At 42.0% G+C, this 22,156-nt stretch overlaps 1 protein-coding gene across 1 annotated transcript in view; it reads right to left on the reverse strand.

The window, feature by feature from the left end:
- Positions 1 to 22,156, reverse strand: part of PARM1 (prostate androgen-regulated mucin-like protein 1) — a 92,345-nt gene that overhangs the window by 34,060 nt on the left and 36,129 nt on the right. The window contains exon 2 of the mRNA XM_079773630.1: positions 3,189 to 3,914. Within this exon, the coding sequence (XP_079629756.1) occupies positions 3,189 to 3,914 (726 nt within the window). The remainder of the gene's footprint in view (positions 1 to 3,188; positions 3,915 to 22,156) is intronic.

Raw genomic sequence — 22,156 nt, forward strand, 5'->3', positions numbered from 1 at the left:
ATGAATGGTTGAATTCTTGGATGAATAGAAATATGCTATTAATATGCTATTAATCCTACACAGAATAAGACAAGATGCTAAATAACAGTGTGATATTATTACTACAGTAGGTCCTTGGGTTACGTTGGAGATCCGTTCCCACGGCATGATGTAACATGATTTTTGCTGTAAGTCGGAACCCACCCCCATAAGCACCTACGTCACTCACATGGAGCACATACACAGCAGTAATGAAGTGAAACAGTAAAAAAAAATTAAAAGAAGATAACAATTCCTGACCTTTACTTGTGGTGAATAAATAATAAAAAACATAAAGCACATATGTACATACATCAAAATGACGGAACTTTTTTTTTTAAAATAAATAAATGGGAGATGACGACGTAACCACGAAATGACGTTCGTCGAGTCCAACGTAACCCAAAGACTGCCTGTATATTAAATACACTATTAAGGCAGCACAAAAATCTCTAAACAAAAACATCCCTAAATAGTAACCTGTGAGCAGTCTCAGGGTGCTGCTTGACGTGTGGGGCTGAGAGAGGAGCAGTGCAGCAGTGATGGGTGCTGAAAGAAGACTTGATTGTGGTTTTGAGGATCTGGGCTCTGAGCCCAGCTCTGCCGCTAAGTGGTGTAACCTTGTGTGAGGCACTCCAAACTTCTGGGACATAATTTCTTCACCTTTGAAATGAACAGATTGTATCACATCTGCTCAAAGATTCCTCCATCCACCTTGTTCATTCTCATTCGTATTAAGAGTGACTTGAAATCCAAAAGTACAGGTCTTATACTCCTTATGCTTCTTTGCGTCAAGCACAGGGTCCTAGGAAAGGCACCCTTGATAGTTTTTTATTTAATAGGGGATACATCCTCTTTGGTCTGTGAAATGGAGTCTGGTCCTTGCTCAGTGATCTCCCTCTAACCTGTCACACTTATTTTTTGTCCAGTCATTCAGTCCTTCCTTCCTTCATTACTCTGGAGTTCCTACTGGCTGCAATATTCCCTGGAACTTTATAGGGTCATGACCAGCTCTGACACTAATTTTGTGTCTCTTGACCTTGCTGGCTTAGAGCTGAGGAAATTAAGATACATGGTCTAACACATGAGCCAGAATATTGGAACAGGACTGTTTTAGATACTCTAGCCCATGAACCTAGGGCACTTGTGGAAAGTAGTAAGACCTATCAGATTATGGAGATTCTAACATGCCCAGCTCAGAATGTGTGGATCCACCATGTCTGGAGTACTCTGGAGTGGGTAGAGAGCGGCGAAAGGGAGATCAGTGAGAAAACTGAAGGAGCAGTGCACGCAGGTGGCGATGAGGGCCTGAACTAGGACAGAGAGAAGAGATGGGGCCACTGCCTGCAAGCTGCCCTTTACGGCACCTTGGTTAGGGACAGTCCTTTAGACACTGAGTCAAGTCAACACCCACTCTGCTCCAGGTTCCTAGACTATGCTAGAGATGTTACCTGCATGTTGGGAGCATGGAAAGTATCAGGCAAGGTGGGGGGTGGGAAGTGGGACAGAGACAGAGACAGAGATAGAGACAGAAAGTGCACATCTAAATGCAGTGTGATAAGTGCTGGCTGAAGGTATAAACAGGGGTGCTAATGGAGATGGGAGCTGCACAGAGGAATCTACGTTTGAATCTGATGGGCTAGATTTCTTCCTTTTGCCTCTCCAGATCCACTCCCACACTTCTCCACTCTGCTCTCCGCCCAGGCCTCCAGGAGGCTGACCTGTATGGACCACATCAATGGGTTTCCTTGTCCTTGGCTTCTGCATACCAGAGCTTGGAAGGGGGAGAGTGAGGGCAGAATACTGATTCCCTTCACTCTCAGGAGGTTAACCTTGGTTTAGTTGTGCCTCTTAACCAAGAGTCATTGCTGCTCTCAAGGTGGTCTATTCTACAGGAGTTTCTCCTCTGGGTTCTTGTTACATGTCTTTCCTCCTAGGCCTGACTCATAGCAACTCTGCCATTATGGTCCCCTGTGGTTCCCCTGTATGCTAGCCAAACCTTTGTAATGAATTCCTTTATGCCGGTTTGATTGAACCTTCCTTTCTTGTTGGGACTTTCACTGATCTACTGGGTTTTTGAAATAAGCATTTGTAATTCTTTGGGGCTTTATTCCCTAGTAAACTATGAGGAATCATATCTTGTTCATCTTAGCTGTATCTCTCCCCACCTTCACTGTCTAATAGAGTTTCTATTCATAGTGATTGTTTATCTTTTTCCCCAAGATGTTAATTTCTCCTCACAGCCATTCCTTTGACCTCAGGTGGTCTGTCCAGAATATTCCCCTCTCAGTCCATCCCTAAGCAGGGCTACCCAGAGAAAGAGCTACAGCCCCATGTTCCCCCTTCACCTGACTGTTCTTACTTCACTGTTTCTTAATCAAAATTCCAAATGTTCCCACTAAATTATTTTCCTGCTCAGTTCCCTAAAGTTTACAGTTTCCATGCCAATGCCAAATGCTTGTGACCTCAGAAAAGACCCTAAATCTCTCTCCATTATAATTTCCAAGATTGCAAAATCAAGATAAAATAATACTAACTTCACAGGGTTGCTGGGAAAATCAAAACAAATGTGACATCCTGTAAAATTTACTGTGTTTCTCATGAAATATATCAATGATTATAAAGAATAAAAAAGTTCTCTACACCTCCATCTTACTTTTTTAGACTGGTTTTTATAAACACTTTCTTAGTACAGAGCAAAATTATAACAACTGATATTTCCTGATCACTTAATCCCTGTCAGGAACTGTTCTAAGCACTTTATATATCGTCTCATTTAATCTCCACAAGAACCATATGCCATAGAACCTCTTTTATTCCCATTTTACAGATGGGGATGAATAAGGCCACAAAGTGATGAATTAACTTGCCTAAGGTCAAGAGCTAGAATTGAAACCTGGGAAGCTTGAGCAAATGCCATGCTATTAATCCCTTTACTTACATATTTTCATTCATTTATATTCTCTGTGACAAATGTAGAGACAAATCATAAAGTTGGCAATTGGCCACAATTAATGAGATACCATGTGGAAATGTTTGGGAATTATACTTCAGCTCATGTGTTTCACTCCAAAATTCAAAGTTGACAAGTTGTGTTTGGTTAACTGAATTGCTTTCTTAACATCTCCATATGGTCAAGAATGGTAGTAGGGTTCTCAACTGAGACTCACCTGAACTTAGTGCATGTTCCACTTCCTGCATGATCACCCTGGGGGAGGCGGTGGTGGTCTCAATATCTACCAGAATACAGGTCACTTTGGCTGGCACAGTTGTTTGGGGCGTTTTCTCCGTGGGCACCAGCTCCGACGTGGCATGTGAAGTGGGGGTGTGGCCAGAGCTGTGCTCCTGTGCTGGGGACTCTCGTGTGGTTGGGGCTCCTGTGGTCTTGATGCTGGCCTCAGTGGAGCTGTGGTTGGTGTTGTCAGAGACAGAAGAAACCTCTGGGGGTGAAGTTGATAGAATTGGCGGTGGTGAGGTTGATAGGGCTGGGGGTGATGAGGCTGGAATCTGAGCGGAGGTAGGTGAAGGAGACTCATCCGGGGACCTCGACCCTGTAGCTGACACACTTGCCTCTGGAGCGCCTGAGCTGTGCTCTGTGGGTGTGGGTGTTAAGGGGACCTCACTGCTTGTTGATAAGGTGTCTGTATTTGGGTCTTCCCAGGTCAAGGTGGTCTCCTGTCCGGTGGGCTCCGTGACAACATTTTTGGGGGTTAGAGATGTCTGCACGGATGACACTGTAACGGGGAGCACTGAGTTGCTGGGTGTGCCGCTGGTGGAGGAGGCAGGAGGGCTCTGTGGAGAGCTTGTCCAGAAGGTCGTTGGCGTTGATGAGATAATCTTTTCCGGAAAAGAAACAGGCAAGGGGGCTGATGTAGGCATGCTCTGCACTCTCAGTCCTGTGGAAGAGCCAGTACAAAAGTGGTTAACATGTGAAAACCTGAGAGGCAAGGTTGTTTTGCAGTTCTCATTTTGCATTGTTCATCCTCAACTGTGAAAGTGACTTAAATATTTTCTTCCCACTGCCCTAGCTGGTTTGGCTCAGGGGATAGAGCCTTGGATTGTGGACTGAAAAGTCCCTGGTTCGATTCCAGTCAAGGGCACATGCCTGGGTTGTGGGCTCGATCCCCAGTAGGGGGCGTGCAGGAGACAGCCGATCAATGATTTTCTTCATTGATGTTTCTATCTCTCTCTCCCTCTCCCTTCTTCACTGAAATCAATAATAATCTATTAAAATATTACCTTCCCACTAATTGCTCTCCCCTTCTATGTGGCTATCAGTAGAAACCAGCCTGGAGGCTCAGGAAGAGCATTTAGCGGGTCAGTCAAAGCAAGTCCAGCCAATTCATGGAACAATCTAATCTTGTCTCCTGCTTGCCTCAAACCTAGCCCTTAAAACGTGATACTCTCTGGGGGACTGGCTCTATGGGAATTGGTCTGGACTGCTGAGGGCCCTGCTCCACATGCCTGTGGGGATGCCTATGGTTTGTGTGGGGTGGGGAAGGCATGGTTGGTGAGTGGAAAGCTGGAGGAGCTTACTGATTGGCTTTTCCCTGCCCCAGGGTTGAGAGCTCTGTGTTTATGCCCAGGGATGCAAGGGCTATGGGCTTGCTGGCTGAGATGAATAAAAGTCCGAGCACATTCCCTGCAGAGGAGGAAAGGCAGGAGGTACAAGAATAAAAGCTGAGAGGAGGATGTGAGGTTTAGATATATTCTCTGAAACTGGAACTCCGGACTTCCGAATTTTAGCCTGGGGTCTTTAGGATTATATCATTTTACAAAATGTTCTTCATATTTTGTAAAGTTTAGAATTAGTTTTCTTTCTTCCTCCTTCCCTCCATTTATCCATGAAATTTAATTAATTAATTAGTTCATTCTTTCATTCAAGTATTTAATAAATGGCTTGTATGTGCTAGCACCCTGCTAGAATCTGGGCTTATGATTTCATTTTTACGTAAAACATCTTTTAATTGCCTCCCCATTGCCCCTTGCCATTCGCTAACAAGCTTTCCCCAGTCATTTCTATCTCAGTGGATGGCACCCCCTTTCACTCTGTTGCTCAGTTAAAAACTGAGACATCACCCCTCATACCCTGCATCAAATCCACCGGCAAGTCATGATGATTCTACCTTGAAAATATATCCTAATCCAACCACTTTTCAAACCTGTCCCATTATCTCAACACCACCTGAGCCACCAGTTACTCACTTAGACAACTGACATAGTCTCTTAATTGCCTAAGGTTCCAGGTTCCTCTTTTCAGTCTACTTCTCACACAGCAGCCAGTATGATCTTTCAAACCGGTAAATAAGATCATGTTCTTTAACTGGTCAAAATCCTTCAAAGGCATTCTGTTGCAGTTAGAACAAAATCCCAAAGTTATAAAATCCCTATGACGTTCCATGTTAAAATATACATACCATAACATTTACCATTTTAACCATTTTCAAGTGTACAGTTCAGTGGCATAAGTATATTCACATTACTGTTCAACCATCCCCACCATCCATTCCTAGAACCTCTTCATCTTCCTTAATATGCTCTGTACCCATTAAACAAAACTTTCCATCCATTTCCTTCTCCATAGCTCCTGGAAACCACTATTCTACTTTCTGACCTCCACCACCACACTGTGCCCTGGCCTCACAAACTATAGAACATACTGTAGCAGCTATCATTACAGAGTGAGCAAGGAGGAGCCCACGTGAGACTGGGCCACCGAAGAAGTTAATGTAGTACCCCCTACATCTCCCAACCCAAGGTAGAGTCATTTTCCTTTGAAGAAAAGACTTGTATGCATGCATATAAGCCTAACCAATGGACACAGACAACAGGGGGGTGAGGGCATGATGGGGGGATGGGGGGTAATGGGGGAATAAGGACACATATGTAACACTGTAATCAATAAAGAAATTTTAAAAAAGAGAGAAAAAAGAATAAAATCTAAAAAAAAGTATTAGTTCTAATATTTCCTTGAGAAAATGGCAGAAGAAAATTAAAACGAAGAAATTGAACCCATTCATCTCTAAATTAGAAGTGAATGAGCATTGTTCCAAAACAGAGAGACCTTGCCAGATATGGTGTGCACTGCCTGGGCAGTGACAGACCTGCATGCCTGAGACAGACTGACTCAAGGAAGGACATCTCTTAGACTTGGCCCAAATGTGGGGTCAAGGGGAATGATGGCCAACAAAATCTGAAATTCCTCCCTGTAAGCCTACAAATGACAGTTTTTCCTGAAGTTTGGTCAGCTTTTATATTATAAGAATAGCTGACAGATTATTTGTTGTTCAGAAGAAAAGCAGATTTGTAGTTGTACAGAAAATGATTCATTTCCATGTATATTGTCCTTTATGGGGGAGACCAATATCACAGTTTACGTCTCTTTGATATATGAAAGAGCTGTGCCTGGCTTGGTCCCTGGTTTCTTGCCTTGCTAGGAGAGAGGATTCGGGGGCTGATGGCTGAGACAGGTAGGTGAATTCTCCCAATGCTGAGATGAGTTACAGGACATTCTAGGTTAGTGAGTCTGTGTTTTGCACATGAGTTCCTGGCTCGACTGGTTGTCAGGAATATGAGTCTGTGACACAGATGCTGGTGGACAGTGAGTGCCCTGAACTGTCACCCTTTCCTGGGGGTTTCATGAGCAGCAACCTGGGTCAGCGCCAGAGTCCCAGGCAGCCTGATTACCTGTGTTGCTCTCATCTGTTCTCTCTCCCCCCACCCGCCACCCCCAACATGTCCTTTCCTGTCCTTGGCTTGTCAAGTACCTGAGAAAACATGTGACAGAGCTTTGGCAAATTCAGTGAAACTCGATCAAATCGCAGTCAAGGCCTCTCCTGTTGCTGCCAAGTCAGCCGAGTGTTGCCTATGGTCTCAGTGGATCATGCCAGGCCAGCCTGGCAGAGGCCCCAGGGTTGCGGAAGGTCCGCACGCTAAGTAATTACTAATGGTTACTCCACACAGCCACCCCACCCCCACCCCCGTGAGCTTCTTGAAGGGCCCACTGGACCGTATCACCTTCTGGTGAGGGCTGAGGGGAGAAGAGGAGGCTGCACGGGGCTTCTCCCTGCATTGAGGATAAAACTTCAAATCCTCACTGAGGCAGAGAAGGCTCTCTGTGATCCCACCCCAGTCTGTCTCTCCAGCCTTGCTCCCCACCAGCTCCTCAAACACACCAGGCTCTTCACTTTATTCCTTCTGCCTAAACAACTCTCCCTCTCTCTCTGCCTGAGTTATTCCTATTTATCCTTCCAGTGTTAGCTTAAGGGCCTTTGCGGATTCTCTTGCTAAATCTGACCCTCCTGCCCTCAACTCCACATGTGCTCAAAGCACGTTCTGTAACTCCACAGCACTGAAATTGGCATGTAACTGTGTAATTCCCCCTGTAGACTGTGTGTGTGTGTAAGCGTGTGTGTGTGTGTGTGTGTGTGTGTGTGTGTGTGTGTGTATGAACTATGTGCTCTATACAGGGCACTGTGCTGAGCACCTTACATGTATCATCTTATTTTTATTATTATTATTTTTTATTATCTTCACCTGAGGATATTTTGTCCTTGATTTTTAGAGAGAGAAGAAGGTAGGGAAGAGGACAAGACAGACAGACAGACAGACAGATAGATAGATAGATAGATAGATAGATAGATAGATAGATAGATAGAAAAACATTGATGTGAGAGAGATACATCAATTGGTTGCCTCTTGCATGGGCCCTGACCGGGGTGGGGATCGAACCTGCAACCGAGGTACATGCTCTTGACTGGGAATCGAAACCTCAACCCTTCTGTCTGCAGGCTGTTACTCTAACCACTGAGCAAAACCAGCCAGGGCATGCATCATCTTATTTGATCATAATAACCATTATTATCTTGATTTCACAGATGATGAAACAGGCTCAGAAAAGTTAAGTAACTTCCTCAAGGTCACACAGCTACTATATGGCATAGCTGAACCTTGAACCTGAAACTGTCTGGCTCCAGGCTAACCTTTTAACCACTCTACTGTATTGTACTGGGAAATGCAAGGGTGTTTTTGAAGTCTGGGCCCCAATGTTTTCTCCATTTCCCCTAATAAATTCTTTAGTATAGACCACTAGAGTGATCTTTAAAAAACTTATCTGACCATATTAAATCCTTCAAACTCCCTTTAATCCTGTAACAGGCTCCCCATTGTCCTATGGATAAATCCTGAGCTCCCTGGCATAGCACATAGCACCTTTAATGATCCCCTGACCCCACCCCCTCATGAGCCCTGCAATCTTAGGGATCGGAGTCACAGTGTGTTCCAGTCTGTCTATATTCTAATATACCCACCATCTGCCTCCCTGTCTTTGCACCTGCTGTTCTTGCCACCCTAACTCCTTTCTCGCCACCCCAATTATGAGAAATGTAGAGCCTTAATTCCTCTGTGGCCACACAGAGACCTTCTCCTTTGTGTGGCCACAGCATTTCATACAAACTTTAATTGTGGCACACATTATACTGAGCCATACTTTCCCTCCATGCTTGTCTCCCATCTGGCTGGCAGCCCTAATAATAGGGACTGTGTGTTGTTTTTTGTGTCTTCATGCCTGGAACAGAGAAGGTACTCAGTAAGTATTTATTGAGTAAAAACATGGATTTTCTGCCCTTTGGAAAACAGGAATGTTCTCTGGCTTATATGCGGGGCCAGGAGAGCAGAAGTGCATCCTCCCTTTCTTTGTTGGTAAGTTCCATCAAAACCACCGGCTAATGAGATTTTGGATGGATCTCTAAACAGTCTTTTGCTATGTTTGCTTGCTCATTTCTACTTTGGAGACTTCAGGGATTTCTTCTCTGTGTGCATGACATAGACCAGAGTCACCAGCTCTTGAAATGCTGACTATCAATCAGTTGGCTCACCCAGAGGCTAGACTTACTATCCCTGCATTGAATGAACTAAACTTCAGCATTGTGAGAAAGAGAGATAGAGTAAAAAATAATCTTAAAATTATATATATATATGCTAGGTCTTAGTATTCTTTCAGTTGAGTGAAGACACTGTTTGGACCCCCCACACTTACACAAACTCTTCATGTTGCTTTAGGTTGGGTTAGGGCTGCGTAGGGCCCCAACACCCCAGAAGGTTCATCTAACATCTGCAAAAACATTACCAATCAATCTGGTCCAACCATATGGTATTTGAAAGCTATCATATGTCTAGACAGAATGTGTATGCCCCAAAGCCATCCAACTGTGTTTAAGAAGATACTTGTTTGGAGCAGAAAAGCCATGTTCTCCTGAGTATTTTGTTTATGGAAATGGGATAAAATTCTAGTTCAAAAAGAGGAAAAGTGCTCTGTGATCCAGCTGCCAAGTCAGAACCTGCAGACCTGGTGTATGACTCAGTTTCTCCATCCATAAAACAAGGACTAATGGTATCACCAGGCTCCTGTGGGTGCTGCAAATGCTGAGAGAAAAACATTTGTGAAGAATGGTACACTTCCTGGGAAAAAAATATACCATTTTCTTTTTTTTTTCTCCGGAAACAACATCTGTCTTTGTCAGTCAAATCCACACACCCCTGGCCCACCCCAACACATTATCATTAGCTTGAGAGGACTGTGTTACCCGGCCTCAGGAGGAGGCCGTGCTGAGCAAGGATGCCAACAGATGCCTGAAATTCTGAAGGTACCCTATTAGGGGTTCTCAGGGTGGGCAGTGGAGAAAGAGAAACCACATAGAGAGGTCTAGTACCTTCTCTTCAACTGCATTGTGGATGAAGGTGGATATGGGTGAGTGCATTGGGTAGTGGAATGGGATGAGAAGACCGCACACCTCCTTCAGGTAGAAGGGCACTTCTGAATAACAAAGTCAGGATCTCAGGTTCCCTTCCATGGGCCCAGTTCCAACGTGTGTGGGGCCCAGTGCAAGAGAATGTCTAACTATGAAACTGTTAGGAATCTAGATATGTCTATGACCCAGCCTGTGCTCCATCCAGGGCATGCAGCCCACTCCCAGGGACCCCTTAAGATGGACAGAATCTGGAAACTCCCGGGGCAGTACAGGCCAAAACTGGGCCTGAGTCCACCTGAACCCAGGATGGAGACTGACCTGGAATGTTTCCCTGGCAGCTTTGGTGGGCAGACTCCCCTTCCTAGGCCTCACTTTTCTGGCAGGATTTTCAGGCATTCCTAAGCAGGGGCGGGGGTGAGGGGTGGGGACGGAGTGCAGGTAGCACCTGGGTGATTTCTGGTGACCAACTTTAAACAAAGGCAGCTACTCCTCTGGTGACCCAGAGCTGAGGCTGTGATTCTCTCTCCCCACACTCAGGTGTCACTGGCCACACCCTCTGGCCCGGGAGCCCAATTCAGCTCCAGTGGACTCTCCTTTTTGTTCCCTGAGTTACTGAAATATCAAAAAATGTCTCATGGTGTTGAAAAGAAAACGCACACACAGTGTGCATGGGTGTTTGTAAAATGCAGTGGTCTCTTGCCTGGTTGAGGGGAGGAGGCATAGCCTTCTTCCACTCCACCTCCTATAGGTCCAAATCACACAATCAGGTCACTTCTTATACCCTGCAATCCCTGGGAACTATGAGAACTTAAGAAAGCCCATAATATTGGCCTGCTTTGATTCTGAACCTCTTACTTCAGAGGATCTTTTTCTAGAGTTGCCGAAATGGCAGAGGAAGACCTGATATAATTGTACCACTGCTTTCTCAGCCTAAATGCACCTGCCCACTTCTTGTCCTACTGTGTCTCCAGCTCAGCTAAGTGCCCTGTCCATGACTCCTTATTCTACAAAGAGCGGTAGATGTTTATATGCTCAGCTCCATGGCAATCTGCCTCTGGAAGGACGTTCTTAGGGGCTCCCCAGGCTGATGCATCCTGGCATTCTTATTGAAGAATTAGTAGGCAGTTTGACTAATCACAGGATAATGCCCATGAAATGCAATCAGATAAATGAAGCTGCTTGCCTCCTAGCATTTAAGTTAACACGTTTCTAGTGCCAAATTCTGGGTACTCTATAAGTATTAAGTCAACCTCCACAATCAACCTAGGATAATATTACTATATATAGTCCTCATTTTAAAAGTAAGCAAACTGAAGCAGAAAGAGGTTAAATAATTTATCAAGACATATAGGTAGGAAGTAGTATAGCCTAGATTCAAACTCATGAAAAGCAGTCTACTTTAATGACTTGCTTCTTAATCATCTTAAGATATATGTGTATATATATATATAATCTGTAGAGCTGAGATTGATGGGATAAGAGCTAAGGGACTTCCGAAAAGATTTTACTTCTCTATTTGAGGAATATAGAAGTAAGTGAAATTTTCTTGATGCCTACTCTTTCTCACTCCTCCCTGTCTTTAATGTAGATGTGATGTCTGGCACAGTGGCAGTCATATTGTGAAGCTAAGGATGAAAGTCAACCACTAAAGATCATGAAAGTAAAAAAAAGAAAGAGCTTTCATCTCAATGATATTGTTGATTTTGCTAACCTACGCCTTAGATGCCTGTCTCAGACTTGCTGCTAAGTAAATAATAAATGCCGTTGGGGGTTAAGAAATGTTGGTCAGGTTTTCTTACAGTATAGATGATAGACCATGTAAAAGCTTATTATGCGGCACAAAGCAAGTGTTCAGTAAATATTAGGACATTATTTTAACCTCTAAGCTCATTTAATCTGCTAATGATTTTCAAAAGGCACTTTTTAGGCCCCATCAGGGGGAGACCATGGCACCACCTATGAGCCACAGGGATAGAGTGCTCCTGACATCCTTCATTCAGCAAAGCAATAGGCAGCTGGACCTATCCATGTACCTGGAGGTATTCTCTAGGTTGATGCTTATGAAAGCTGAGCTGCCTCACAAACCCACAGATTGCATCAGAAAGGAGGGGGGAAAATGCAAGCTAAATAAGATTTTTATTTTTCCACTTTATTTAAACATGGTTCAGAAACTTCTGGGACAGTTTTCACCACGAGTCTTGGAATGACATGCATGAGACTGAGTGGCTTCAGGAGGCTGAGGAAGCAGAGGCAATAGCACCCAGCAACAATCAGGGACCTGTACTTTGTCATTATTATTTTTTTAATTTTTAAATATAATTTTATTGATTTCAGAGAGGAAGGGAGAGGAAGAGAGAGGTAGAAACATCAATGATGAGAGAGAATCATTGATCGGCTGCACACCCCCTATTGTGGATCGAGTCCGCAACCCAGGCATGTGCCCTTGACTGGAGTCAAACCTGGGACCCTTCAGTTTGCAGGCTGATGCTCTATCCACTGAGCCAAACTGGTAGGGCTACCTTGTCATTACCAGACAAGCTGGCCTGCTTTATCAGTGCTATGAGGTACAAGCAAGAACACACTCACTAGAATGGCATCCTACTATTATTTTTTAATTTTAAGCATCATTTAGCAGTTTACATTTAAAAAATTTGATTAGACTTTTGTTTGTTTAGGTCCAATTCAACCAATACATATTGAGTGCCAGCTATGACCAAGGCACCCAGGTATCTAAGTGATGGGCAGGAAGGCATACTGGGAGAGAAAGAAGTTTGTTTTATATTTCATGTAGCCTTTTCATTGATGGTTGCAATTCCGCTTCATTTCCCCCCTCCTTTATGGTGATGTTTAATGTCTCTGTACTTGACCTTTTGGCATAATGACCTCTGATATTGGCACAGTCATAGTTCCTCCTCTACCACCTTTTCTTTACACGGATTGTCTGTTGTGTCTAAGATGGTCTGAATGTTTGTGTGCCCTCTCCCCACCCAATTCATACGTTGAAACCTAATCCCCAGTGTGATGGTATTTGAAGATAGGGCCTTTGGAGGTGATTAGGGCATAAAAGTAGAGCCCTTGTGAATGGGATTAGAGACTCCACCCAACTCCCTAGCAAACTTCCTCCTGGTGAGGGCACAGAGAGAGGCACTGGCCTTCAACAGAATGAGACCATGCTGGGGCCTTGATCTTGGACTTCCCAGACTCCAGAACTGTGAGGAATAAATTTCTGTTGTTTATAAACCACCCAGTCTGTGGAATTTTGTTACAGCAGCCCAAACTAAGACAGAAGGGGATAAACGAGTGGGTGCAGGGGATTGGTAGGCTATTAACTAACACACTAAAGTAAGGTAGCGACTGATTATAATTTCTGCTCTTTCGCTCTTTTTGTCTTCTATAGACATCTAAATAAGTTTTATTCTTTATTCGAGTGTTCTAGGCTGGAAGAGCTGAGGCAGAATGTGGAACCCTGAAGTCTCTATCTGGTTTTGTGGGTATCGAGGCCATAATTTCTTGAACAGGCTGCTTCTCTGTGACCCAGCTTCCCTGGTTATTAACCCTTTTTCCCACAAGGGACCCTCAATGCTGTGCTTGGCCTCTCTGCTGAGGGGGGTATTTTCAGAACTAGGACTGGGTGGTGGATGGAGGCTGTGGATGGAGCTATATGCGGAGCAGGGACCCAGGAGAGGACTTGGTGTTCTGTTTTCTCATGGAATGTGGTCCAAGTCCTGACATGTTGTCGAAGATAGGCAGACCATCCTATCGAAAAAGGGAACCATGCACCCATTCTCTCTCTGAACAAGAAGGAGGAGACTGGAGAATGAATGGGAGCTCAGTCATTAGGAGGCTCCACTTTCGTGTGAAAGCTTGGAGCTCACACAAGCGTTTGAGGAACATAAGCTAAGTGGGGACAAATCTTATTTCCAGTTTACTTGTTATTAGAGTAAACTTTAATTTCATGGAAGTGAATCCCCTCTGCAGAAATGTTCCCCATAATGGGTGAAATCAATATGAGGAACCATGCTTTATGTAAAAGATGTTGTGGGTAATGAATTTCAATCAAATACTTTACATGATGAGGGGAACTAGCTGTTTGGAGAAATTCCATAGTGAATCCTTATTTAATGCGATTAATTACCTCCTAATTTGTCACTTGTATAAGAAGCTTTCTGATTTTTAATTTGCTTACAAATCAGGACTCTTTCGTGCTCTTGTTTCCTAACACATTCACTTACTCCAGAGAGAAGCTGCTTGCTCTTCTTACTCAAGGAGTTTGCATCTCGGCTTAAAATAACGTAAATCACTACTTGGCCTTCAGGGTTTCATTTGTTAACCAACCTCCAACTGCTGCTACGCTCAGGCTCAGTATCTCTTAATGCTTGCAACACGGCCACCTCTGCTAAGGCAAGTGTCAGCAACACCAACTGGGGAGGGGCCACTGGCGCTGTTACTGGAGAACAGCATAATCTGATAAAAATCTTTGGGATCCATTAAAATGCTGCTCCACAGCCACTGCTGGCAGATGCTATTAAACACATCAATCTGGAAGGACTGAACCTGGCGACGCTAGCTAACTTGGGTGAATTACGGAGGCTGTATAAAAATTGGCTCTGCTGGTAGCTCAACTTAAAGAATAATTTAGAATAGCTTTAGAGGTGTTGCTACTTAGAAAAAAATTATTCAAAAAGTAACTGTGCCCATTCTATACCTCATGGACCACTTCTTAAAAATGTTCCATGTTCTCTCTGGCAATGTTGGAATTAGACAGTGACACCCTAAAGGCACACATACTTAATTTGAGGCAAAGGCAGCTTTACCTCATGGCTTTATTTTAAATTTGGTTCCAAGGTTTCTATATTCAGCCTTATGTCATCTCTAGTGTCCCAGTCTTCTTTCTCCAAATGCCTTTTGGGTTTTGCACTCAAAAGGTCAATAAGTCTTGCAACTGATTTGTCTTTCTCCATCAAGCCAGCTCCTCTGAGCTTCCCCTACTTCTGTCATCACCCTCTTCCTTATCCAAGGTTTTTGTTTTATTTTTTAAAAATAAAAATGCACAAAATTTAACTCAAAATGGAATAAAGATTTGAATATAAGACCCCAAACCACAGAATTTCTAGAAGAAAGCATAGGCACTAAGATCCTGGACATTGGTCTTAGCAATGTGTTTGTGGATCTGACTCCAAATGCAAGGGAAACTATCATTAAAATAAAAAGGCAACTTATAGAATGAGAGAAGATATTTGCAAATCATACATCTAATAAGGGATTAATACAAAAAATATAAAGAATTCATACAGTTCAACAACAACAACAAAACACAATTAAAAATGGGCAGAGGATCTAAATATATATTTTTCCAAAGAAGACATACAGATGGCCATCAGATACGTGAAAATATGCTCACCATAACTAATTATAAGGGAAATGAAAATCAAAACCACAATGAGATATCACCTCACACCTGTTAAATGGCTAGATCAAAATGACAAGAAATAATAAGTGTTAGAGAAGATGTAGAAAAGAGGGAACCATCATACTCTGTAGGTGGGACTGTAAATTGATGCAGCCACAATGGAAAACAGTATAGAGATTACTGAACAAATAAAAAATAGAACTACCTTATGACCCATCTATTCCATATCTGTGTATGCATCAGAAGAATACAAAAACACTCATTTGAAATGCTTTATGCATTTCTATGTTCATTGCAGCATTATTTACAACACCTAATATATGGAAACAACGTAAGTGTCCATCAATGGATGAATGGTTAAAGAAGATGTAGTGTATGCTATATACAAAGAAATACTACTCAGTTATAAAAAAAATCAAACCTTGCCATTTGCAACAACATGGGTGGACCTTGAGGGGATAATGTTAAATGAAATAAACCAGAAAGAGAAAGAAAAATACCATATGATTTCACACATATGTGGGATCTAAAACAAACAAACAAACAAACAAACAAAAAACCAAACAGATCATAGATACAGAGAATATATAGGTGGTTACTAGAGGGGAAAGGGGTTGGGAGTGGGCAAAAGGGGGCAGGAGAGTCAATTGTATGGTGATGGATATAGTAACTAGAATTTTGGGGGTGATCACTTTGCAGTATATACAGACATGGAATTATAATGTTGTAAACCTGAAACTTACATAATAATAATAAATAAATAAAATTGTATATATTTAAGGTATAGGATATATGATTTGATATATATATATAATATATATATATATATATATAGTGACATAATTACTATAGTCAAGCTAATTAACATAGCATCTCCTCCCATATTTACCATTTGTTTTTTTGTGATGAGAGTTTCTAAAATCTACTCTTACTCTTAGCAAATTTTCAGCATACAATATAGTATTATAAACTATACATGCCTTGCTGTACATTAGGCCTGTAGAACTTATTCATTCTACATAACTACACTTTTTTACCCTTTGACCAACATCTTCTCATTTCCCCTACCCTTCACTTCAAGTAACCACCATTCTCTCTGCTTCTATGTAGTCTACTTTTTTTAGATTCCATATATCAGTGAGATCATGTATTTTTTTTCTTTCTATTTTCTGGCTTATTTTACTTAGCACACTGTCCTCCAGGTTCATCTATGTTGTTGCAAATGTCAGGGTTTCTTTCTTTCTTTTTTTTTTTTCTTTAAGGCTAAAAATTTCTTTATCGATTCAACCAAAGTCACACAGCTTGCAAGAAGCAAAGCTGGGGTTTGAACCCAGATGTGCCTGACTATTCCACTAGTCCTTCAGGTCTTTTGCAAGGAGGATCTTATTCCTGTTAATATGGAGGCTGCCAAGGCAAACACTTGGCAGTGAAACATTAAGCTGCTTATGAACACACAAAGGCACAGACACACATGAGAACACACAGATGCACACACACCCTTCAAAATGATCCATCAGAGAGGAAGAACTTCTGCTTGCCCAGTCAAACATAGAAGTTCCCCATAAAGCTAGCCAGAAGGAAATGGGTGGGTGATTCTTCAGGCCTTAGTACAGATGCCCACATGTCCTATGGCAGGAGCTATGTGACAGCCAGACTACGGACACGCCTTCTCTCTAGCTCTGAGGCTGCTTTTTAGCATGACAGACTCACATCTCACCCTAAAAGCACTTATCAATTGTTCGTCTCTGCGGATTGAGGCAGAAGCACTGGGCTGGGTATGGCTATGGGGCTGTAATTGCATTCACAAGTCTTCATCCAGAAAATCCACCTTTCACTAAGTCCTTATCAAATAATGATATATGGGAAAGCCAAAATTATTCTTTGCAAGATCAGAAATAGCATTTCTATGTGCTGCGTAATTGAATCAAGACCATTTCAGCTTAGGCTCCTCTCTCTGAAATCCATCCTTTCATTCGCGACCTAAGCATGCACCAGCAAAAAATATGAGAAAACTTTCTGAACCATAGAGAAAATTAATTCTCCTTTCTATGTATAATGATAATTTTGACGATAACTACTGATTATTTTTGGTAATAAAATTGATGGTAATTAAATTAATTACTTGGTAATAATTTTTATTTATGTTTTACTGTTACAAAGCCACCACCAGTCTAGGTAAGCAATACTAAGAAAAAAGGAAAGCAAAATTTCCTTTTACAAAAAGTGGTCAATTCTCCAGAAATTAGCAACTCTGAATCTCCAACCTCCCAAATGAGCTGCTATTCCATTGTTTCAGCTGCACATGGGGCATTTCTTCTTGGAAGGAAGGCATTGTATCACCATATTCATTAGGTCCCAATCTAAACTGAGCAATTCCAAAACAGTTCTCCAAAACACTCCCTTAGTGCTGCCGATGGCACTAGTTACGTTTAATGTATTAGAAGAAGGTTTGATTTCTTTCTCACTTTTGTTTCCTATGCCCTGTCAAAATCAATGCTAGTTTATCCTTCAATTAAAAAAAAAATTAGAGCCCACTATGTAGTAGGTACTCTGCTAAGTTTTAGTACAAAATAATGAACACGGTCATTGTCCTCACAGAGCTTAAAATTCAGTGGAGTGAGCTACTGATTAAGCATGAGGTTAGGATGCTGTATAATTAGTGATAGCAATGGGTACTGTTCAAGCACATTGAAGGGCCTAAGGCACGTGTGGTTCAGGGTGTTCCAGCAGATGTTCTGAGGGAAGTGACATCTCAGATTGGATGTGAAGGATGAGAAGAAGTTGGTTGGGAAAGAACAGGGAGGGTGGGAAGTCCGGAGCCTGGAAAGCTGCTCGAGGCTGTTTCAGAGAAGAGAAGCCACTGTCCTGGTTGAAGGTAGTGGCTGTGGATAGAAAAGTGAGTGTATCCAAGACCTCTCTTGAATTGGGCTCCTTTAATGTCTCTCTCAGTACCTATCATGGGCCTGCACACAGTGGATACATGTGGGTGTGCATAGCATACATGGAATTCAGGGCCAGCGTGCACTGTTCAAACCCTGACTCGGCTCCTCATTAGCTCTGTGACCAGGAGTAAATTACTTAATCTCTTGGTGCCTTAGTTTTCTCAAATGTTAAATAGGGATAACAATAGCATACTAGTATACCCCATAGTAGATACACAGTAAATGCATAGCTAATATATGTAAGCACTGAGAACAGTGCCAGGCACATAAAAAGCACTCAGTAAATACCAATGATTATTACTAAATGTGTTTGGCATTGCATTGCCATTTTCTTTACTCACAGTCTCATCACACCTTACTCGTCAACCCTATGATGTCATCTTTAACAGCCTTCCCACCTTATTATTTCCTTGCCTAATCCTACTCTGTGCAAGACTTCTAGATTAACCTTGAAGACATCTTTCATGATGTCACTCCCCTTTTCCAGATTTCACATGCTTCCCAATTAAGTCCAAAATCCTTAATCTAACAACTATAACCCTTCCTTAACCTGGTCTTGTTTACTCTTCTCTAAGCTTATTTCCATTATACTTATACCCCAGAGAATGCCCTTTTGGTTTACAAGAATTTAAATTTGCAAGGAGTTTCATGTAATATCTACTTTGGCTTATGCTGATGCATTTATTCACATTTATGAGAACTGTTTTGGAAGGTGTGTGTCTCCCAAGAAGCTGAATGCCAGGAAGAGCCCCTATGAGGTCATCTTCCCAGTGGTGAAGTATTCCCAGTATTTTTGGTCTGCAAGTCTATAATGTGACAATCTTATGCACCATTTGCTTTGCTTGTATTGATTTAGTTTGTCTTTTGTGGGCTGAAAAAGGAAAGGACAGTAAAGGTTTAAATGTATGTTACTCAATAGCCATAAATGAGCTGAACAAAGGCATTTAGCTTTATCCCAGAGTAATTACTGAAGGGAAATTGTCTTGGAGGCCACCCCTTGACATCTACTATTATTCACTGAGGTGATAGTGTCCATTGGAAAGGGGATTGGGGTGTTTTGGTATAAGTGGCTTAATTCCAGTGCTCAATAAGCATCACCATCTCTTGAAATTAATAGTAATTGTGTTTTAGATTTATAGAAATTTGCCTTATGGAGGTTTTCAGGAAGATATTACCCTTAAAAGACTGAGGAAGTCTGTGTTAAATGCTGGGTATCAGCTTATTTTTCTCCTTCACACACCATATCAATTCCTGCTTCTTGGTATTGCTGATACTCTGTCCACTTCTAGCATTTGCCAAAGCCTGACTCTATTGCCAGGGCTTCTGTCCTCTGTGAAGTCTTTTATAATAATTACAGCCCACATTGACATTTCCCTTTTTTAACCTTCTATTGTCTGCTCCTTATTCTTTTATTTGTATCTTTTTCTGACTTTAAAAATAGCACAACAACAGCACATATTTAAAGTATACAAAACTAATGTGATTTGACATATACACACACCTATGAAACCATCACCACGATTAAGAGAGTGAACATATCCGTAATCCCCCAAAGTTTCCTTGTACCCCTTCATTATCCCACCCTTCCTTACACCCAGCCCTATTCACAGACAACCACTCATCTGCTTTGTCACCAAAAATAAAAAATTGTCATTCATTTCTATTCTTCATTTGATATAAAATTATTTTTATCTTAAACACTCAATTATCTTGTAACGATATGTAAAAAGTAAGGGACAAAGTATTTTATATTTATCCCCACATACATTCCATTCCCCTTCTCCTTGTTTATCAGTTATATATTGCTGCATAACAAATCACCCCAGAACTGAAACAGTTTAAAACAACATGCATTATTCCACAGTTTCAGTGGGTTGGCAGTGAAGTGTCTTTCCTTTGCTTCCATGATAGTGCATCCTTTTGAACCTTCTCTTATCCCTGTCTCCTCCATTTTTATTTTTTCTTCCCAGTCTATAAATATAGGAGCTCTTCACAATATCACCTAATCTAATGGCTTCAGCTGTTATCTTTGTCAAATACTTAGTGGCAAATTGACAGCACCAGAGGGCCTCAAAATGGAATTTATGTGCCAAATATTTTAAAGGCGAACAGAGGTGAAAAACTGCCATCTGGCAAAAATTAGTCTGATTATCCTGATTACTATACTTGATTGACAACCATTATTTTGGCTATCTCTCTATCTTCTGATCCTAAGCTCCCTCTCTCTGCTGTGATTTTCATTGTCTTCTCAACTCAGCTGGTGACAACTTATGATTGTCCAAGACTTTCGTTGGCTGGTCTTATGTCCCTGTCCCTTGGATCACAAACAGAGCCTGAGGTCCACTTACTGTTTCTGGTGCTGTTCCTACATATCTAAGTTTCTTCTCTGGCTAGATCTGTGTTGGGCTGAGGTCAACAGTATTCTGGAGGAACTCACCAAACCCTATTTATATTGTACTGCAAAATTATTTCTCCTTCCAGTTGGAAAAATGGTTTTATAGATAAAGATATCAATAAAAGTGAAAGGCAGTTCCTTCAGGACCAATGGCTATGGCTCCCAGGTCTTGCTAGCTTGAATTAAAAACCTTGTCAATGGATGTGCTATTAATTTTCATGCAGATACTCTGCTCTTACCTCAAGTCCAATATATTCACCTTCTCACTTTCCATGCCAATCTGATCCTTCCCCTGTGGGCCCCTATTTTCACTAGTGGTGGCATCAATCTCCTGATTAGATAAGTTTTAAAGCTCCAGAGTCATCTCCTAAACCTTGACTTCTTACTATTTTCACCTGATCAACAGTTTTACGTTTATGATGCTTCCTATATGTCAATGAATTCTGACACTCCCGTGGTTCTCATTCATTTCCCCCCTCTAGCTTCCCATTATCACTCCTTTGCTGAAAGGCCGCATCCCTGATCTCCTTGCCTCTTGCATACCAATCCATCCCACACAGTATTTCCAGGTAAAACTCCCTCAAGGATGTCCTGCTTATATGAATTCCCTCTTCCAAAGTTTCAGTAGCTCCCCACTGTCTACAAAACTCAATCCAAGCCAAACCTCCAACACTGAAGGCCCTTTCTTTAGTGATTTTGGCTGCTCCTACCTTTGTAATCTTAGCCATCTTACCTCACCCCACACCTGTCATCTCCAGCCAAACTGAATGTCTAGCTTCTCCTGGAATTCTCTCAGGCCCATTTACGCCTGTTTACACCTATGAATCTGATCTGTAAGGTCCAGTACATATGCCAACTCCTTCATGTCATTTTCTCAAAGTTTCCAGCCAGAAGCAATAGCCATATGCTTATGCTTAGAACAGTGCCTGGCAGACAAGAAGTATTTATTTGATGAATGAATGACTCTTTCTCTTTTATACTTTCATAACATTTGGTATGTGTTCAATAGTACTTTTGCCATCCTGCCTTGGTGCACCAATTAGTTAATTAATTCAACAAGTAGTGACTGAGTACCCATGATGTGCAAAGGTTCCATGCTACTGAGTTAACTGAATAGTGGTCATCTCTCCCATGGCAGTGCGAATGTGTCCACTGCATACATGGCTGTTTCCTCCCACAGTGAAGTTTCCAAGGGAACAGACCACATCTTATCCCTTCTGGCTTCACTCATGGAGCCTAGCATAGGGCCTTGTACGGCACCCAGTAAATGCTGAATTGAATAGAAATGGATTATTTTCGGAATTAATGAAATAAACGCAGTTCAGACAAGAGTCAGGATCCTGACCATCTGTTTCTGTCTCAAACAATTGAAAGGACAAAGATCTTTTAATATCCCTGGAGGAGGTAGGTGCTCACTTGCTTCTTCATATCTGACTGCAATCCCTTTTCAAAACAGAACAGAACTCTCTTCTTATCGATCAACCACAAGAGAACCCCAAAAACGACACAAAATCTGTCAAGTTTAGTTTCTTCAAAAAGTAATCAACCTACGTGAGCAGCAGACTTTAAAACTGCACAATTTTATCTCCTGACCTTGACAGAACCTGGCTTAAATAACACCTCAAATATTTTATTTTTTAAT

This window comes from Cnephaeus nilssonii (genome assembly GCF_951640355.1).
Source record: "Cnephaeus nilssonii genome assembly, chromosome: 1".
NCBI lineage: Eukaryota > Metazoa > Chordata > Mammalia > Chiroptera > Vespertilionidae > Cnephaeus > Cnephaeus nilssonii.